At 40.1% G+C, this 16034-nt stretch overlaps 1 protein-coding gene across 2 annotated transcripts in view; it reads left to right on the top strand.

Annotated features, from left to right (window-relative positions):
• Nucleotides 1–14572, top strand: part of LOC149439236 (embryonic protein UVS.2-like) — a 61387-nt gene extending 46815 nt beyond the window's left edge. The window contains exons 1-12 of one of the 2 annotated variants that reach the window (XM_089659319.1): nucleotides 3640–3720; nucleotides 4203–4230; nucleotides 5225–5290; nucleotides 6219–6353; nucleotides 6440–6557; nucleotides 7227–7402; nucleotides 7483–7564; nucleotides 7655–7782; nucleotides 8668–8783; nucleotides 11746–11971; nucleotides 13138–13256; nucleotides 14354–14572. In XM_089659319.1, the coding sequence (XP_089515445.1) occupies nucleotides 3640–3720; nucleotides 4203–4230; nucleotides 5225–5290; nucleotides 6219–6353; nucleotides 6440–6557; nucleotides 7227–7402; nucleotides 7483–7564; nucleotides 7655–7782; nucleotides 8668–8783; nucleotides 11746–11971; nucleotides 13138–13256; nucleotides 14354–14572 (1494 nt within the window). Of the gene's footprint in view, nucleotides 1–3639; nucleotides 3721–4202; nucleotides 4231–5224; nucleotides 5291–6218; nucleotides 6354–6439; nucleotides 6558–7226; nucleotides 7403–7482; nucleotides 7565–7654; nucleotides 7783–8667; nucleotides 8784–11745; nucleotides 11972–13137; nucleotides 13257–14353 lie in introns of those variants that run through there. The other variant, XM_089659318.1, reaches the window with a different exon arrangement.
• The last annotated feature ends 1462 nt before the right edge of the window (nucleotides 14573–16034 follow it).

The following is a 16034-nucleotide window of genomic DNA, read 5'->3' on the forward strand; positions in this document are numbered from 1 at the left end:
TATGCCCATTTTCCTTCTTGACCTGTGAGTGCAATATTTACAGGTTTTAAGATTTCTTTACTGAATTAAATATTACTACACTGTGAGGCTGTTTGGCTCTTCTCTTTCCCTTTCTTTTTTTGTAGTTTCTGGTTCCCCAAGCCTAGCAGAAGGCAGCAGCATGGCCAATAGCCATAGATAGTATTCAGTGTTTAGCAACCAGCTACACCTCCAGGGTATGTTCCAAATCCTTTTTATTGTTTGTATTGGTTTCATTCTCTATGTAACTTTTTATATATGATACAACTCATTTCTGGTGATACAACCATTCAGCTTCATTCTGATCCAAGGCAAGTTTCTGTGTTTCCATAACTTTCAGGGAATGTAATCATACAGACACGCTACAGGAAATTGGAGTCAATTCACTAAAGATTACCACATGCAATAACAAGGTCATGTGACTCGTTTGCATAAATTATCACGTGCGGTTAAAAAAATGCTCAATTCACAAATAAAAAAAAAATCACGATTATGCGATATTTAACACAGAATGAAAAATGTCGGTAAATATTGCAAAAAAACATGCAGTAAGTTGTTAAGTGCAATTCACAATTGTAACAGAATGATAAAAAAAAATGTGATATTTATCACCAGGGTTTTGTTGGCGATATTTTTTCAGATGCATAGTGGGGGTCCCCCCAATCCTTAACAGGCGTTTTGGGTCTGGTATGGATTTTAAGGGGAACCCCATGCCAAAACAAAAGAAAAGGAGTTGGGTCCCCCCCAAATCCATACCAGACCCTTAGGTTTGGTATGGATTTTGGGGGGACCCCAGCGCCATTTTTAAAAACAATTTGGTGTGGGGTTCCCCCAAAATCCACTCCAGACCTGAGCGACTTTTTAAAAAAATTTTGCCGTGAGGTTTACCTTAAAATCCTTACCAGGCCAAAATTTTTTGTGGGGTTCCCCCAAAATCCACTCCAGACCTGAGGGACTTTTTTTTTTAATTGTGGCGTGAGGTTTACCTTAAAATCCTTACCAGGCACCAAGGGCCTGGCATGGATGAGGGACCCCCCACGCTATTTATTCTTCATAATTTTTAATTGCCGGCATCTTTTGTTTGCATTCAGCTGTCAGCCGGAAACCCGCTGACAGCTGATGAGTCATCCATTGTTAAGGAAGCCGCGGCTGGCCTACGCAACAACCAGCTACCGTGCGATAAATTGCCACTATGCGGTAATTACTGCAATATCGATATTTTATCACAAGAATTATTTACTTCTTTGCGAATTGCGCATTTGCAAAAGATTAACCACATGCATTATTTTAAAGCATTTTTTCAGTGGTTTTTTTAACTCTTAATGAATTGACCCCATAGTCAGAATATGTAAACACTGGATGGTTAGAGACTGACTGGAGATTGGAGTTGCTGGGGACTGCAGACATGCTTGAGCAGACAGTCATAGACTGAAGAATCATTATATATGTCACTGATGGAGATCACGGCTATTATATTCCTTTTACAAATCAGTGCTTTCATATTTGTCCTCCCCACAGCCCCTTAACATGACTTGTGCCACATTTAATATTTCCTTCAACAAAATCCATTATAAAAGATTAAAAAAAAACACAAAAAGAGAAAAGGGATGGACAGCAGAGAAAAAAAAGTCAAATTGTTTGAAACAAATAAAACTTACTATTTATCTATCAGAAGCCAGTTCTAAAAATATTTTTCTGTCAATTTATTGAGCAAGCACAAAAACATCTTCTGTCTACAAGGTTCCTGAGGGCCCCACAATAAGTACCAAAGGGCACATGTGATTTCCAAATCACAGGTTGGGTACCAGGGCTTTATAGTCTTCTGTCTGCAGATACTCTTCATATTAGGGGACAATTTGAATATTAAAAAGAAATTTAGAAGCTAATAGGGAATACCATTTACTTAAGAGGCATGGTGAGTATTTTTGAATCTAATTTTTCCACAGGTTTGTTGGAATAACTGTCTGTAATAAAGCACTGGTATAGTATAGAGATGATCCTCCTGAGCTACCTTCCTATCCCAAATGACCCCCAAAAAATAAATATGAAAAATCAATAAATGAAAAATCAATAATAAGCATGACAGGCTGCTGCGCTACTTAACCCCCCTGGCGGTATTCCTGAGTGTAGCTCGGGGTTAACTGTCAGTACCAGAAGCGGTAACCCCGAGCTACACCCAGGATTACCCTGCAGCGTTACTCCGGGATCCCTCGATCACTTACCTTGTCCTGCGCTCCCGTGATGTCCCCCCTGCAGCTTCCCTGGCCATGTCCTCCGGCCGATGCCAGCATCCGGGTTCCATTAACTGCGAGCATCGGGACGTACGGGACAGTCACTCAATACACTAAAATCTGATACTAAAATTACTGTATCAAACCATTTCACATACATTTTGTCCCGAGTGCTTTGTCCTGTGCCCTGCCTGCATTTTTACTGTTCTTTCTGCCTGGAAACTGAGAAACGTCCATGGCATCCAAAAAGCGTCCCTTTAGGTCAAAAGCGGTTTTAGACCAGCTAGAGAACAGCGATAGTAAATCAGAACCACTTGCAGAATTGAGTGATAATGATTCGTGGGGGAAATTCTTCATCAGACACTGAAAACGATTTTGTGACTTTGCTCAGCGATGTGCGAACTTGGCGCTATATTTCAAATTTCAGTGTTTTTGGTTTGATTACATTATTGAATTACATTTTTTTAACTTATTATTCTTTAAGTAGCGCAGCACCCTGTCACGCTTATGATAGAGCACCAGTACTAGTTATAATCTGGCATTGATAGGGGTTGTCACTGGTACTGCCTGTAATCAGGCATTGGTACTGGATTGCACTGGTACTGGTTGTCAAGTACTGGTACTGTTTCTAATCAGAACTGTCTGTAAACAGGCATTGGTGCTGACTGAGCCTTGTACTGGTACTGGCAGTAATCAAGCATTGGTATGTGTCCCTAGTATGTGAGATTGTGATCTTCTTCAGAGCTAGAACTGAGCTAGAATGTATAGTATCTAAATCACTGCCTGAACTGATGGTGCTATATACCTGGAATAAATTATAACTAAATACTCAACTGTAGTCTGTGGAAGTTCTGGTGAAGACCAGGTTTACTCAGATTAAGCAATCAGGTTTTTTTTGTAGGATCAAGTTTCATATTAGAAAAGGGATTATCTCTGTTGGTCTACTATGGGTTTTTGCTCGTGGCACTGTAGTAATGAATTATCTTGTACAATCGGTATAACCATGACCCTAAAAATGCATTGCCGGCCCCCATTCATTTAGATTTAAGCTGGAAAAAAACAGTTGATGATTATATCACTTATACAAGAACCTTTCTATATCATTATAGACAATTATCGTGAGACCATGACAATCAATTACAAATTGGACAGCGGGATATCAAGATAATAATTAGGTAATAATAACCATAATGTCACACATAAAATAATAATACATTTCTAATTCCCAGACACGTCCACCTAGGTCATGCTTAAAATTTGCTTTCCTGTCCCATGATTGGTCAGATCTTCTCTGGTAACTGTATAAAAGGTGATCCAGAGGATGAATGTGTCAAACCAAACTTCCGAGAGAAGATAATTCACATTACAGGGAAGAAGAATTCTGAACAAGATGAATGACCAGGTCTTCCTCCTGCTTCTGGGCTGTGTTACGGGGCTGGTGACCAGTCTACCTCTATTGGCACCAATACAGGTGAGATGATGATCTGGCATGAACAGTACAGGGGACAGGGGAAAACTAGATTTAGGAAAGTATAATATCTAATCAGTTACTGACAATATTAGCTAGTAGTGAAGTGTAACACTAACAAAAATTGTTTCCCTTTAGTTTTGAATAAAGTGGTGAGGGGTCAGGAATCCTGGCAGATTTTAACAGTCAATTTCTTATTACTGCCTGGGTCCCCTGTAGGGAGATTAGACCATTGTCCTGGCCATTGCCACTAGGACAGAAAGTGATGGGAAATCCATAATATTATAGTTGAGCAGAGGGTATGGTATAATCTTCCAATGGTGACTGTTGTGGTAACATCTGTTTAAAAAAGGATATTACCCTAATGCTGAGAAATTTGCAGGAGGGCTGAGGAGGACTCTGACAGACGGAGATTGGGGGGTTGTTATCTGTTATCATTGCATTAATTTGAAATAAGATATTGATACAAAACATTCCATTTTCAGTACTATCTACCTGGAGTGAACAAAGCTGGTAAGCTTTTTAACATTCTTTTTTAAAGAATAGATATTTGCTTTCTTTCTGTTCTCTTTTAGATGTTTTGTTTATACCATTCCTAATCCAAAATATTAATTCCTAAAAATAAAAACTCCATTGGTCCTGATCAGCCTCATCAGAGAATCTTTAAAATAATTTTTCTTTGTCCATCTAGAACCACCCCCTAAGGAAGACTATTCCACATTTTAATAGCCCTGAGGGTAAAGATCCCTTACCTTAAAGAGACCCTTTCACCAATTAAAAACAATGCAGATAAAATCATAATAAATCAATTAATTTAAAAGTTTACTTGCAGTAGTTTATTTACATAAATTATTTAATATTCACATGTAATGTGGCTTTGAACTTTTAATGAAAATGTGACTAATCTGAGAGTCTTTTCCATAGCACAGTCCTCTCCCATATTGCTTCTCATAGCCTTCTCCTCTTTTGGGAGTGTCCAATGACTGTCTGTGCTGGCCCAGCATCTCTGTCCCTTCCCTCATAAACTTTTATATAGCTGCCCAGTGGAGGAATAAAGAGGAAAGCTATAAAATGTCACTTGAGCAAAAGCTCTGATTCTGCTGAGATCACGTACAAGATGCAACTTCGGCCGAAATTTCGGCTGTTTACACAAGGGAGGTTTTTTATAGTTAATTATATGCCTAAAATATGTTAAATGCACTTATAATCATATGTATGTTTTTTATTAAAAATAATGGTCCTGCAACAGGGTCTCTTTAAAGCCTTCTCCCTTAACTTAGGTGATGGTTATAATGACATTCAGGGAACTTCACCCACGAACTACAAGATTAAAAAGTTATCCAACCAGAAGTTTCACAAATCAGGGCCAGTTTTTTAGAGCTACCCTTTTTTATTATTATATAATTACATTTTTATAATGGGCTCAAAATTTACACAAAATTATTTACTTTTTTTTTGGTTGCAATTATTTGACAAAATGTGCCTAATGGTTATTTTGTATTTGTAGCCTCAAAGAGTAGAGGCTCAGAAGTCCATGAAGGGATCTTCAGCAAGATTTTGCAAGCTAATAAAGGTAATTATTCTAAATCATAGGATTCTTTACTGCAATATGGGAGTACTAGGGCCATCCTGCAATCCAATAGACAATAGGGAATTCTAATGAAAAAAGTTGAGTCTAAAAGATTCCTCCAGATGTACAAGTCTCCCTCTGTGCCTATTGTATTCTGTTGTATACTCCTACATTCAGGGGTGGACTGACAACTCATGGCGCCCCCAGGCAATAGGGGATCATGGGGCCCCTGTGTCCTCGCCCACACTCAAATCACACCCAAAAAAGCCTATGAAAGGTACCAGGGACATCTCATGGGGCCCCCTACTAACCCCAGGCCCTCGGGCAGTGCCCGAGTTCCCCAATGGTCAGTCCGCCCCTGTACTTGTATTGTACTGCATCTGATTAGGTGCAGCTGCTGTTAGTTTGAAAATTTTCTGTCTGGATTCTTTGAATTTTCAATCAAAGTTCGTCAGGTGGAAGGGGGCCAGCAAAAACAAAAACAACACTTCCTGTGCTCAGGGACCCAGATCAGTAGTGGGCGGATGGAAAGTTTGTCCATTAACCGATCAAAGGTTGTGCAGCTCTAACACAAGGCTGGGGAAGCCCGACATAAACTGTAAAGAAGAACTAAAACAAAATCGCACCAACCTTGAGCATTACCTCAGCAAAAAAGAGTGAATTTATTGAATTAAAATATATGCTCACAAAATTGGCAATATATAAGGAATATAAAATCCAAAATCGAAACACTGGAATAGGAGACACGTGCGAATCCCATCGAGAGGGGAGACTGTCCGGGTGAAGCTGACGAGTTTCAAAGGGAGATCCCTTCTTCCTCAGAGCCAGCACAGCCACCCATAAAGCAAACTTCAGTCAGCTCACAGTGTATGGGCAGGTTAAATCTAATACATTTTAGTGCATGAACTGTAAGCAAATTTTGTATTTTTAGATAGTGAAACATTCCTGTATGGAGGTGACATTCTGGTACAGACTGACCGCAGCGCCATCAACTGTACTTCTTGCCTTTGGCCTAAAAACGATGATGGCATTGTTCCTGTTCCCTACATCATATCATCCAATTACAGTGAGTTCCCTCGTCATTCTCTTACAGTGAAACATTCATTGCTATTTGTTATTTGTAGAAACCCTACCTTCTATCTCTGTTTCCAGGTCCCAATGACCTGAATATGATTGCACTCGCCATGACAGAGTTTGAGTCATTGACTTGTGTGAGGTTTGTGCCTTTTACAACGGGAACCAATTATCTCAACATCTCACCTGAAGATGGGTAAGGTTGTCTTGTCTATTGTCCGATAGATTTCTCTACATAAAGTTAGACGGTAGAGAGCATCTAAAACTTTAACACCTTATACTTTACTGCACCTATCTGTGCATGACAGTTCCTCTTTTTCTATTTCCTCCAAAAACACTATAGAACTCCTCTGTACATTTGTAGATATAAAGGAAAGTCACAGGCCAACAACAAGGTGTTCTTGGTGGTCTCCTTTTTCTTTGTACCTAGCAGAAACAGCACAGGGGCGTAGGATTTGTATCCCAGCACTGCATACATTGAGTAGCTAGTAGAAGAATGGTAGTGACTGAGGGGGAGTAGGGCTGAGTGTCAACAAACTCAAAGGATTCCACCTAAAAAAACCATAGTTACAATCAAAATAAAACAAACTGCATCTGTCCAAAAGTGGGCACTGGATCCAGTACTTGGAGCCAGCACAATGTTACTTATCTCCCAAACACCATAGTCCTTACTAGAGTTGGGCTCATGCATAGGGATACACCTGCCGTTATGAGTTAGAAAGTTTAAAGGCTTAGTACAAACTGATGTTGATTGCTTTCTTTCTGTAGCTCGGATTCAATCATTGTGTCAATTAAACCAGTTGTCTTTAGTTCCTAAATTATATTAAAGCATAACTCTTTTGAACTGTATATTTACTATTTTTAGCTGTTACTCATATGTTGGAAGAATTGGTGGAAGCCAGAAAGTTTCATTGGGTGGTGGCTGCATTTATATGGGGATTATACAACATGAACTAGAACATGCCCTGGGCTTCCACCATGAACACACCAGAAGTGATCGTGACAATTATGTTGACATCAATTACCAGTATATCTCTGAAGGTAATGGGGACATTTACACAAAGAGAATTTAGCCATGTTTTCTAAAAAGAGACATTACCACTGCTTTTGTCTTGTTACAGGATACCAGGGTGATTTTGCTAAAGCGGACACCAATAACCTGGGCAGTCCATATGACTACGGTTCAGTGATGCATTATGATGCGTAAGTCATGACTTTTGTGTTAGCTATTGAATTACCGATAAATGAGAACATATTTATATGTCGATTTTATCTCCATTCAACACTTTCCAGCTATGCATTCACCAACACTTCGAACCAACCCACAATTGTCCCCAAGCCTGACCCCAATGTGCCTATTGGACAGAGAATTGGACTGAGTGTCTTGGATGTCCTTAAAATTAACCGACTTTATCAATGCAGTAAGTTTCTGTACATTCCAATTTTTTGAGTTTTAAACATTAGAAATTATACTTTTTATAATTGCATTTTAAGTTAATTTTTACAGTTTGGAGAAAAATGTTTTAACAAAAACAAAATGTTCACTTTTGTTTCCGGGCCCAACTAGGGGGGCACGCAAAAAATAATGTACTCATAAGTGGTAATCCCATGCATATCAAATTCATTTAGGGGGGAACTTGTAATATGTTCCAAATTGCTGCAGCCACTGCCCACTGCCCCCCCTTTCCCCGGTGACAGCAGTAAGGGCAGAAGTTCCCCGTACCAACTGTCACTTTTTAAAAACCGTGTGGCCATGTGGGGCTCAGCTAGCCCTGTCATTCACTCACAGTTTTCTGTGAATGAATGAACCACAAGTCCCGACAGCCTTAGCGGCTGTGGGCTTGTAGCTCTCAATGAACTACCATGTCGCTGTGGAGCACCATAGTAGTTCAATGTATCTTTCTGTCAGTATATCTGCTTGCCTGTACTTCCCGTACTGGCAAGGAGATATGCTGACAGGTCTGAAAGAGACCTGCATGGCACCAGCGATCCACCAGTCACTGGAGCAATACTTTACAGGTTCCTCCTACACATGATATTAAAAGTACATTTTTATTACCTGCAAAAATATGTGCATTTATTATTTTTGGTCAAAACGTGAACTTATCCGTTGAAGGATTACTTTTTCATCATAAAGGGGTTAAGCTCAAGGTTTCTTTGATTATAAGTTCAAAACTACAGCAGTTTTAATCTAATAGAAGGTTAATACCCCTCTCCTGTTTCCCACAAATCCATTATTAATATGAATATTAATCTTTTCCTCCAGTAACTAAATACAATGTATATGTCTATTTCTTACTTCTCAGATGTCTGCTCTACTTTGCTTAATAGTAACACAGGAATTTTAACTTCTGCCAACTATCCCTTTGCTTATCCTGATAATGCTGACTGCGTTTGGTTGATCAGGGCTCCATCAGGGCAGGTAAGGAAACAGGAATGAAGACATGCAAAATGTTGACCTTAAGGGGTTTATTTACTAAAGCTGGAGAGTCCAAAATCAGACTCCCTTCTGCATAGAAACCAATCAGCTTCTAACCTCAGCTTGTTCAATGAAGCTTTGGCAATGAAATCTGGAAGCTGATTGGTTTCTATGCAGAAGGGAGTCTGATTTTGGACTCTCCAGCTTTAGTAAATAAACCCCTAAATGTCTAGCAACCTAACTGTGAAAATGAACTCCCATCTGAAGATTGTTTTGTAGATCACCTGAAATTTACCTTTTAAAAAAAATGAGACTTGCCTAGTGTACAGCCAAGGAAAAGTTCCAAATACTACCAACCTGAACATCACACTTTTGTACATTGAAATAAATATAAGACTACAGCGCTTTGTTTTGTTCTATTTTGACACGGTGAAAGACTTTTAGAGATGGTGGTGGTTTGACGTTATGGCTGCGCCAGAGGTTGGGAGTAGGCCCTGTAAGATGTAATGTCTCTGAACCTCATACTGCTTTAACCACCAATGTCTCCATATGTTGGAATAATACTCCCTTCATTGTGGCCCACTTTATAGTCTTCAGACTATCATGACCACTTCATGGCTGGGAGTCTATGCTGGCCACTCTGATGTGCTAAATTTCTTTTACCCCACATCTGGTAGTGAGGAGATTGTTGGAATGGGGATTTTAGCAGGAACAACATGGGTCTTACAAGTATGTTACCAATAGTAATGATATTGCAACATCCAAATATGTAGGGGTTGATTTACTAAAGGCAATTAGACTGCACTTTGCAAATTGCAATTGCACTCTGCAAGTGCAGTAGCTCCAGAGCTTAGTAAATGAGCAGAAGCTCTGCTGACTTCCATCATCCAATCATGTGCAAGAAAAAATGCTGTTTTTTTATTTTCCTTGTATGTGATTGGGTATTCTAGCCAAAGGGAAGCTTTACCTCATTTACCAAGCTCTGGAGCAACTGTGCTTGCAGAGTGCACAGTCTATTTGCCTTTAATAAATCAACCCAATAGCATTAGATCAAAGGTTTCTTCGACTTTCTTCAATATAGTATTAAACTAAAGACTTCTGTTAAAAGTTTCTTCCCCCAAATGTGTCTTGTTTAAGCCTATTTTTCTCATTGAAGAAACTACCAGCAATGAATTAGTAGGGAGCAGAAGAGTTCTGTCAAATGGAAAATCGATAGCAAATACACACATGTTTCAAGAGACATCTTAGCTAGAAATAGTTATAGCTCTGAGATTGTTTTACAGAAATTAGAATCCTACATACTCTAGTGTCTTCTTTTTTTCTGAATGCAGCACTGCCCTCTTGTGAATATGTGAAGAAGTGTCTGTTCCGGTTATAGATGAAAGAAGGAGGGCGTTCAGGATTAACGCGTTTCGCTACAACTCCTTCATCAGGATCCCCGCCAGCAGAAGAATTTACAGCAACTATATAAATGAAAATACATTTAAATCTACTATACAATCAATATACTATAGTAATTATACATATTTATAACAATTCAATAACAATGGAGATAATGGAGACAATTTCTCCATTATCTCCATTGTTATTGAATTGTTATAATATGTATAATTATTATAGTATATTGATTTATATAGTAGATTTAAATTTATTTTGATTTATAACGTTGTTGTAGTAGTAGTAGTAGTAAATTCTTCTACTGGTGGGAATCCTGATGAAGCAGTGGTAGTGAAACGTGTTGATCCTGATCACCCTCCTTCTTTCTTCTATCAACGGAACAGATACTTCTTCACATGTTGCATACAAACCGGCATTTCATATGTCCAATGATATATTGTATACAGCTCTAAGGTTGGTGTTTTAACATGTTTGTGTAGTGTTATTTGTAATAAAAAACTTAGATATAGTTTTATCTACTAATCTGTGGTTATACATCGAATTTCGACACATTCACAGGCCCTTTATTTTATTCCATTCTTTACCTTGTTTGGAAGATGGGATAATTTGTTTTTCATGTTAGATAGGCACAGTGCCTGACTTTAATTTGGATTTCATCCACATACATGTTTGTGAGATCCGCAAAATATAGCAATGTCTCTTTAAGGAGCTCCAAAGTCCACTTGGTGTGCCTCCCCAGACTCCGGGTGAATCCTTCTTCTTCACTCAGCTGCTCTGAGGGTATTCCTGGGCAAGGGATTCTAAGATCTAGCATTTAAGTAGTCCTGAATGAGAACTAGTTGGGTCTTGCACCTGGCCACCCTCTCCCTTTATCTGGCCCAGGGGGTATAGGAGTACCCAAACTGTTGTCCTGTTCTGTCAGCATGGTGAATAGGTAGCTGCTTTCAGGCCTTTCACTGGGCTGACTCCTTCCCTGCTGCTCAGAATGTCCTCCCTAAGAGACATTGGACAGTGGAGAACCTCCTTTCCAGCACACTGCCTGTAGATAGGTTCCCCTCCCTGGGGCCCCCTCCCATGCTGCACACTCCAGCCTTCTCTCAGTCCATTTTCCACCCGACTCCCCTGCTGCATAGCCTATGTCACATTTAAGGGTTGTCCTTGGTCTCCATGCCCAACCTTCTGTCTGGGAAATGGCCAAGTTCCCCTAAACAAGCAGATCTAGGCTTCCTCCCCTCCTCTGCCCCTCTTCTAGAAAGTTCCTCCTGTTTCTAGAAGGGTGGGAAGGCTCCAGAAGCCCTGACCTGGAGATCCTCCCAGCCTGTCCCAAGGTGAACTCACTACCTCACTCCCAGGCTTATTCATCCCAGGCTGCTACCCAGCCTCTGTCTAAAAAAACCCAACAAAGCCTACCTACCTAGAGGGCACTTCATTAAGGAGCGGTTCAAGCATTAATTGAGTCCTTGATTGCATTAGTTTGCAACTACGTAATAATGCAGTTTGCAGTTACAAATATGTGAAGCTTAAGGTTTACTGTAGATAATACATTTTCTTTTGTGTCACTTTTTAGGCTTCACTAAATTTCAGTAGCTTTAATATCCAGTCTTCTCCTAACTGTGAATCTGACTACATGAGGATCTATGATGGTCCCTCTAAGCACTCTCCTATTTTGCTGGATAAAATGTGCGGCAGTATAACAATCCCTCCACTCATCGCGTCCACAAGGCATATGCTGGTCGAGTTTGTCAGTGACGGGGCTGTTGGCGGGGTCGGCTTCCAAGCTACATATAGCTCAGGTATGCTGATTTATTTTATTGGTAGTAAAAGTTTTCAGAGAAAGACACTGAAGAATCATAGATGTAGGGCCGAGGAGGGACTATTGACACATCAGTCTGATGTCCTTTAACTTCTGTTTGCAACCTTCGAAGCAATCCATAAAGTCACTTACTCTAGTATATACAATCAGAATGAACCAGTCGGTCAGGCCCTCGCACAATAAATTGCTGAGAGATTGTTCAATGTGTATGTGGATCCACTGTAGGAGTGATAACACTTACCTCTACGGATTATTTTGGATCAGATGCTGTATAAATCATCTCTCTGGCTGTATATCCCTGCTCTCTGCCCCACTGCAAAACTAAGAGGTTGGAAAATCCCCATAGACTTCTATAGGGTTGACCATGTCATTCAAAATTATCTGGGGTAGAGTGCAGGGACCAGACTCCCTTCCCCCAGCACTGCATGGGATCAATGCTTGCTTTTGCTTAGGGCAGTTTGGAATAAGTACAAAAACAATTCATGACTGCTGATCCTGTGTAGTACTTGATGACATCTGAGAGTCTTTGGCTAGAGGAACAGCAAAAAGAAGCATCTTCAGGGACCATTCTCACAGCATGGAGGAAGCCTGTGGGAGGGAGAAATATGGTAAACATTTCAACGTATTTATCTCCTTGTAGACTAAAGAAGCATTTAACTCAAGCAGTGCAATGGGGGAGAGCAGGATCAATAAATTTTACACCAGCACAAATTGGGGCTTTGATGTACTTTCCCAATTTAGGACAAAATAGTAGGTTTGCATGGTAGCCCACACACCTCAACTACAGTAACCTCTCATCACTACATTTCTGGGTAAGGTAGAGCATGTGGCTCTCTCCCTTCTTGCACCGATGCAGTATTTGGTCCTGAGCGGCAGATCACTAGGTCTGCATTCTGCCATGAGGGTTGGAGAGTGGAGTCCCAGAAAAAGACCAACCTGGAACTCTGAAAGAGAGGATGAACAATGCATATACAATATATACATAAACATAAAATGATGACATATATGGGGGTTCTTCAAAAGGTTTCCACACTTTAAAAAATATATATATATATATACAGGTATATATATGTGCTGAAACATTTTAAAGACCTTCGTACTATTATAGATCTCCTTACTGTATTTACTATATCTATATTCTCACAGTTCAGTGTGGAGGAACCTTCTTTAACTCTCAAGGCAGCTTTGCATCTCCGGGATATCCAGGGAACTACAGTCCATACATGAACTGTAACTACACCATCACAGCTCCTGTTGGATATAAGGTAAACAAGATACCTCAATAATTCTCCCTAATTACTGGACACCATAATGTTCTAAAATTGACACACAAACAAAACTTTAATCTTGGACAGACACATTAGTCTAAATGTACAAACCCATTTAAATTCAGCAGCATTCACTAGGGCCTACCTGAATGAATGGAAATGGAATGTATTGTTTAGAGCAGCCTTTCCTAACCTTTTCAACACATAGAAACCCTTGAAATAACTTTCCAGTCTCAGGGAACCCCTGCTAAAAATTACTATATCTACAACTCATGACACATTAATCTGATGGTCAATGGGAAGAATACTCCTCACATTTGTAGTCATTGGAAAGAGTTACCCCCTTACAGGCAGTTGAACATATTAATGGTGTCAGAAGGCATTTATCTCAAAGGCAGAAATTGCTCATCGCTCAAGGAACCCCTAGCAACCTCTGGAGGAACCCTGGTAAAGAAACCCTGGGTGAGAGCATTACGCTACATGGCTGTTGGTAAATCTAAAGTAGATTTCTCTAGGACTATGAAGATGATTTACTAATGGCAAATAGACACTGCACTTTGCAAACTGCAGTTGCACTCTGCAAGTACAGTGGCTCCCGAGCTTAGTAAATGAGGTAAAGCTTCACTTTGCAAAAAATACCCAATCATGTGCAAAGACAATAAGAAAACCCTGCATTTTGCTTGCACATGACTGGGTGATGGAAGTCAGCAAAGCTCATTTACTAAGCTCTGGAGCAACTGCTCTTGAAGAGTGCACCATTTATTTGCCTTTAGTAAATCAACCCCTAAACACCATCAAGACTTTCTGGATGATTTCCCAGTGATGGCATGAAGTGCAGATGGTATTTTGTGAAACTGGTTGATCAATGGCGGTGTGACCTTGTAAGCTGTTTATCAAGCTATACATGACTTTGCAGCCCTGGGCTAATTCCTGCCATCCTGATTGAGAGTAACAGGACCACAAGGGAGAGGAAGGGAGGGTGCTGATCAGTTTCTTGAGTCTATTGTACACAGGTGAATGACATAGAAAGTAGTTTGACAGTTGTATATTGGTGACATGGTGTAATGTTAGTCATAATTTTATTTCTTTTTCAGATTGCTCTGACCATCAGTGATTTCCATGTAGAGTATGCCAGATTCTGTATACATGACTATCTAAAACTCTTCATGGATGGTCAACAAAGGGGTCCATTCTGTGGTGATCTCACCATCCCTGTGTTGTACTCCAAAGGCAATTCTATGGTTCTCGTATTCCACAGTGACGCGTCTAACCAGGCGAAGGGCTTCCAAATCTCCTACACCTTCAGTGAGTAGCTATCTGCTTATGTCTAATATTAGCAATGGAAGTTAAAGGAAAATAGAAGTCTCATTTAGTTAAAAAGCACATTTACCTTGAATTACACTCACTGGCCAGTTTATTAGGTACAATTGTTTCATTGCTTGGTAACACAAATTGCTAATCAGCCAATCACATGGCAACAATTCAATGCAGGATTTTATATACTGTGGGAACTCGCTTCAAAGTGGTAGAGCTTCTTCAAAGCACAAAGCAACTCGCTTCTTTTTAAGGGCCTTTTTGCCCAATTTTATTTAAAGAATGTCCCGTAACATAAAGGTTTCCCGCGCAGGGGTTTCCACCATCACACAAATTAAACAATGCTCAGCCTTCTGGCTCTCTCAGGGATACCACTCTATGTCTGTCTCCTGCAGACTCCTTCCAAAAGGTTGTTTTTTGCACACAGCAAACTTCTAGCACACAGCTAGTCTGGCTTCCACCTCTCCTTGGTGAAGCCCACCTGACTCCAAGGCAGAGACCTCCCATCTGCCGGGGTGGAGCCCTCCTAACTGCCAGGGTGGAGCCCAGAACTCTGATCCTGACTCTCTGAAAAGGCCTGCACACACCTGTGCAATCAGTCTCCTGGCCATTCCCAAAACCTGGTCCCAGGATTGGAGATTTCATCCCTCCCAGATCTCTTTGAAATCTCCAGGCTCCAGATCCCAAAACAGACCTTACAAACAAAGGAGGAAAGTGAAAAGCGACTTTCCTCCGTATCAAACTTTTACCCTGGAGCCCCTCAACCTGCCTTGTTGAGAATCCAGGGTGACAGATCGCCACACTGTCACAATACATACATATGATAAGCTTACTGTAAACAATCGTATTAGTATAATTTTAGAAATCTCGTATGTTTTAATAGTTTGTAGTTATGTGTACATAAGAGGCAGCCATGTTGGCTCATCACAAATGTAGGTTGTACTTCCAGCTTTCTTAAACTACACATTCGTTGTGCTTCCCTGACGCTGCAGGTCTATGGTCAGATCTGACTACATGAACACAACTGACTTTTTATAAGGTGTGCTTGTAGTTATTTATTATGATCAGGAGCAAAAGATAATTAAAAAACACTTTTTTTTATTTCTTTTAGCTAGTTTAATAAAAAAAATGTTGCATAAAAATTTTTATATTGCTATGGTGTAAATATAGATTTTAATAGCAGGATCTCAAGTTACACGCACGCACTAGTGCTAGGCTTTCCTATTAGACAAGGAAAAGAGCAGACAGGTGGCACAAACACCTACTGCATTATCCAAAATATATTCAAAGGTGTAAAAGACAAAAACATACTCACAGACATAGCATGTATAAAAAGCTTTGCATAATGGAGATGGCTGCAACAACAGGCAAGGTGTTCTGACTGTCATTGTGGTCAGGTGGCTGATGCTTTTCGGGGACGAGTCCCTTTCCTCAGAGCTACTCGTCCCCGAAATGCATCAG

Source organism: Staurois parvus, unplaced genomic scaffold, assembly GCF_062004578.1.
Source record: "Staurois parvus isolate SC_StPar_1 unplaced genomic scaffold, SC_StPar_1.0 ptg001146l, whole genome shotgun sequence".
NCBI classification, from domain to species: domain Eukaryota; kingdom Metazoa; phylum Chordata; class Amphibia; order Anura; family Ranidae; genus Staurois; species Staurois parvus.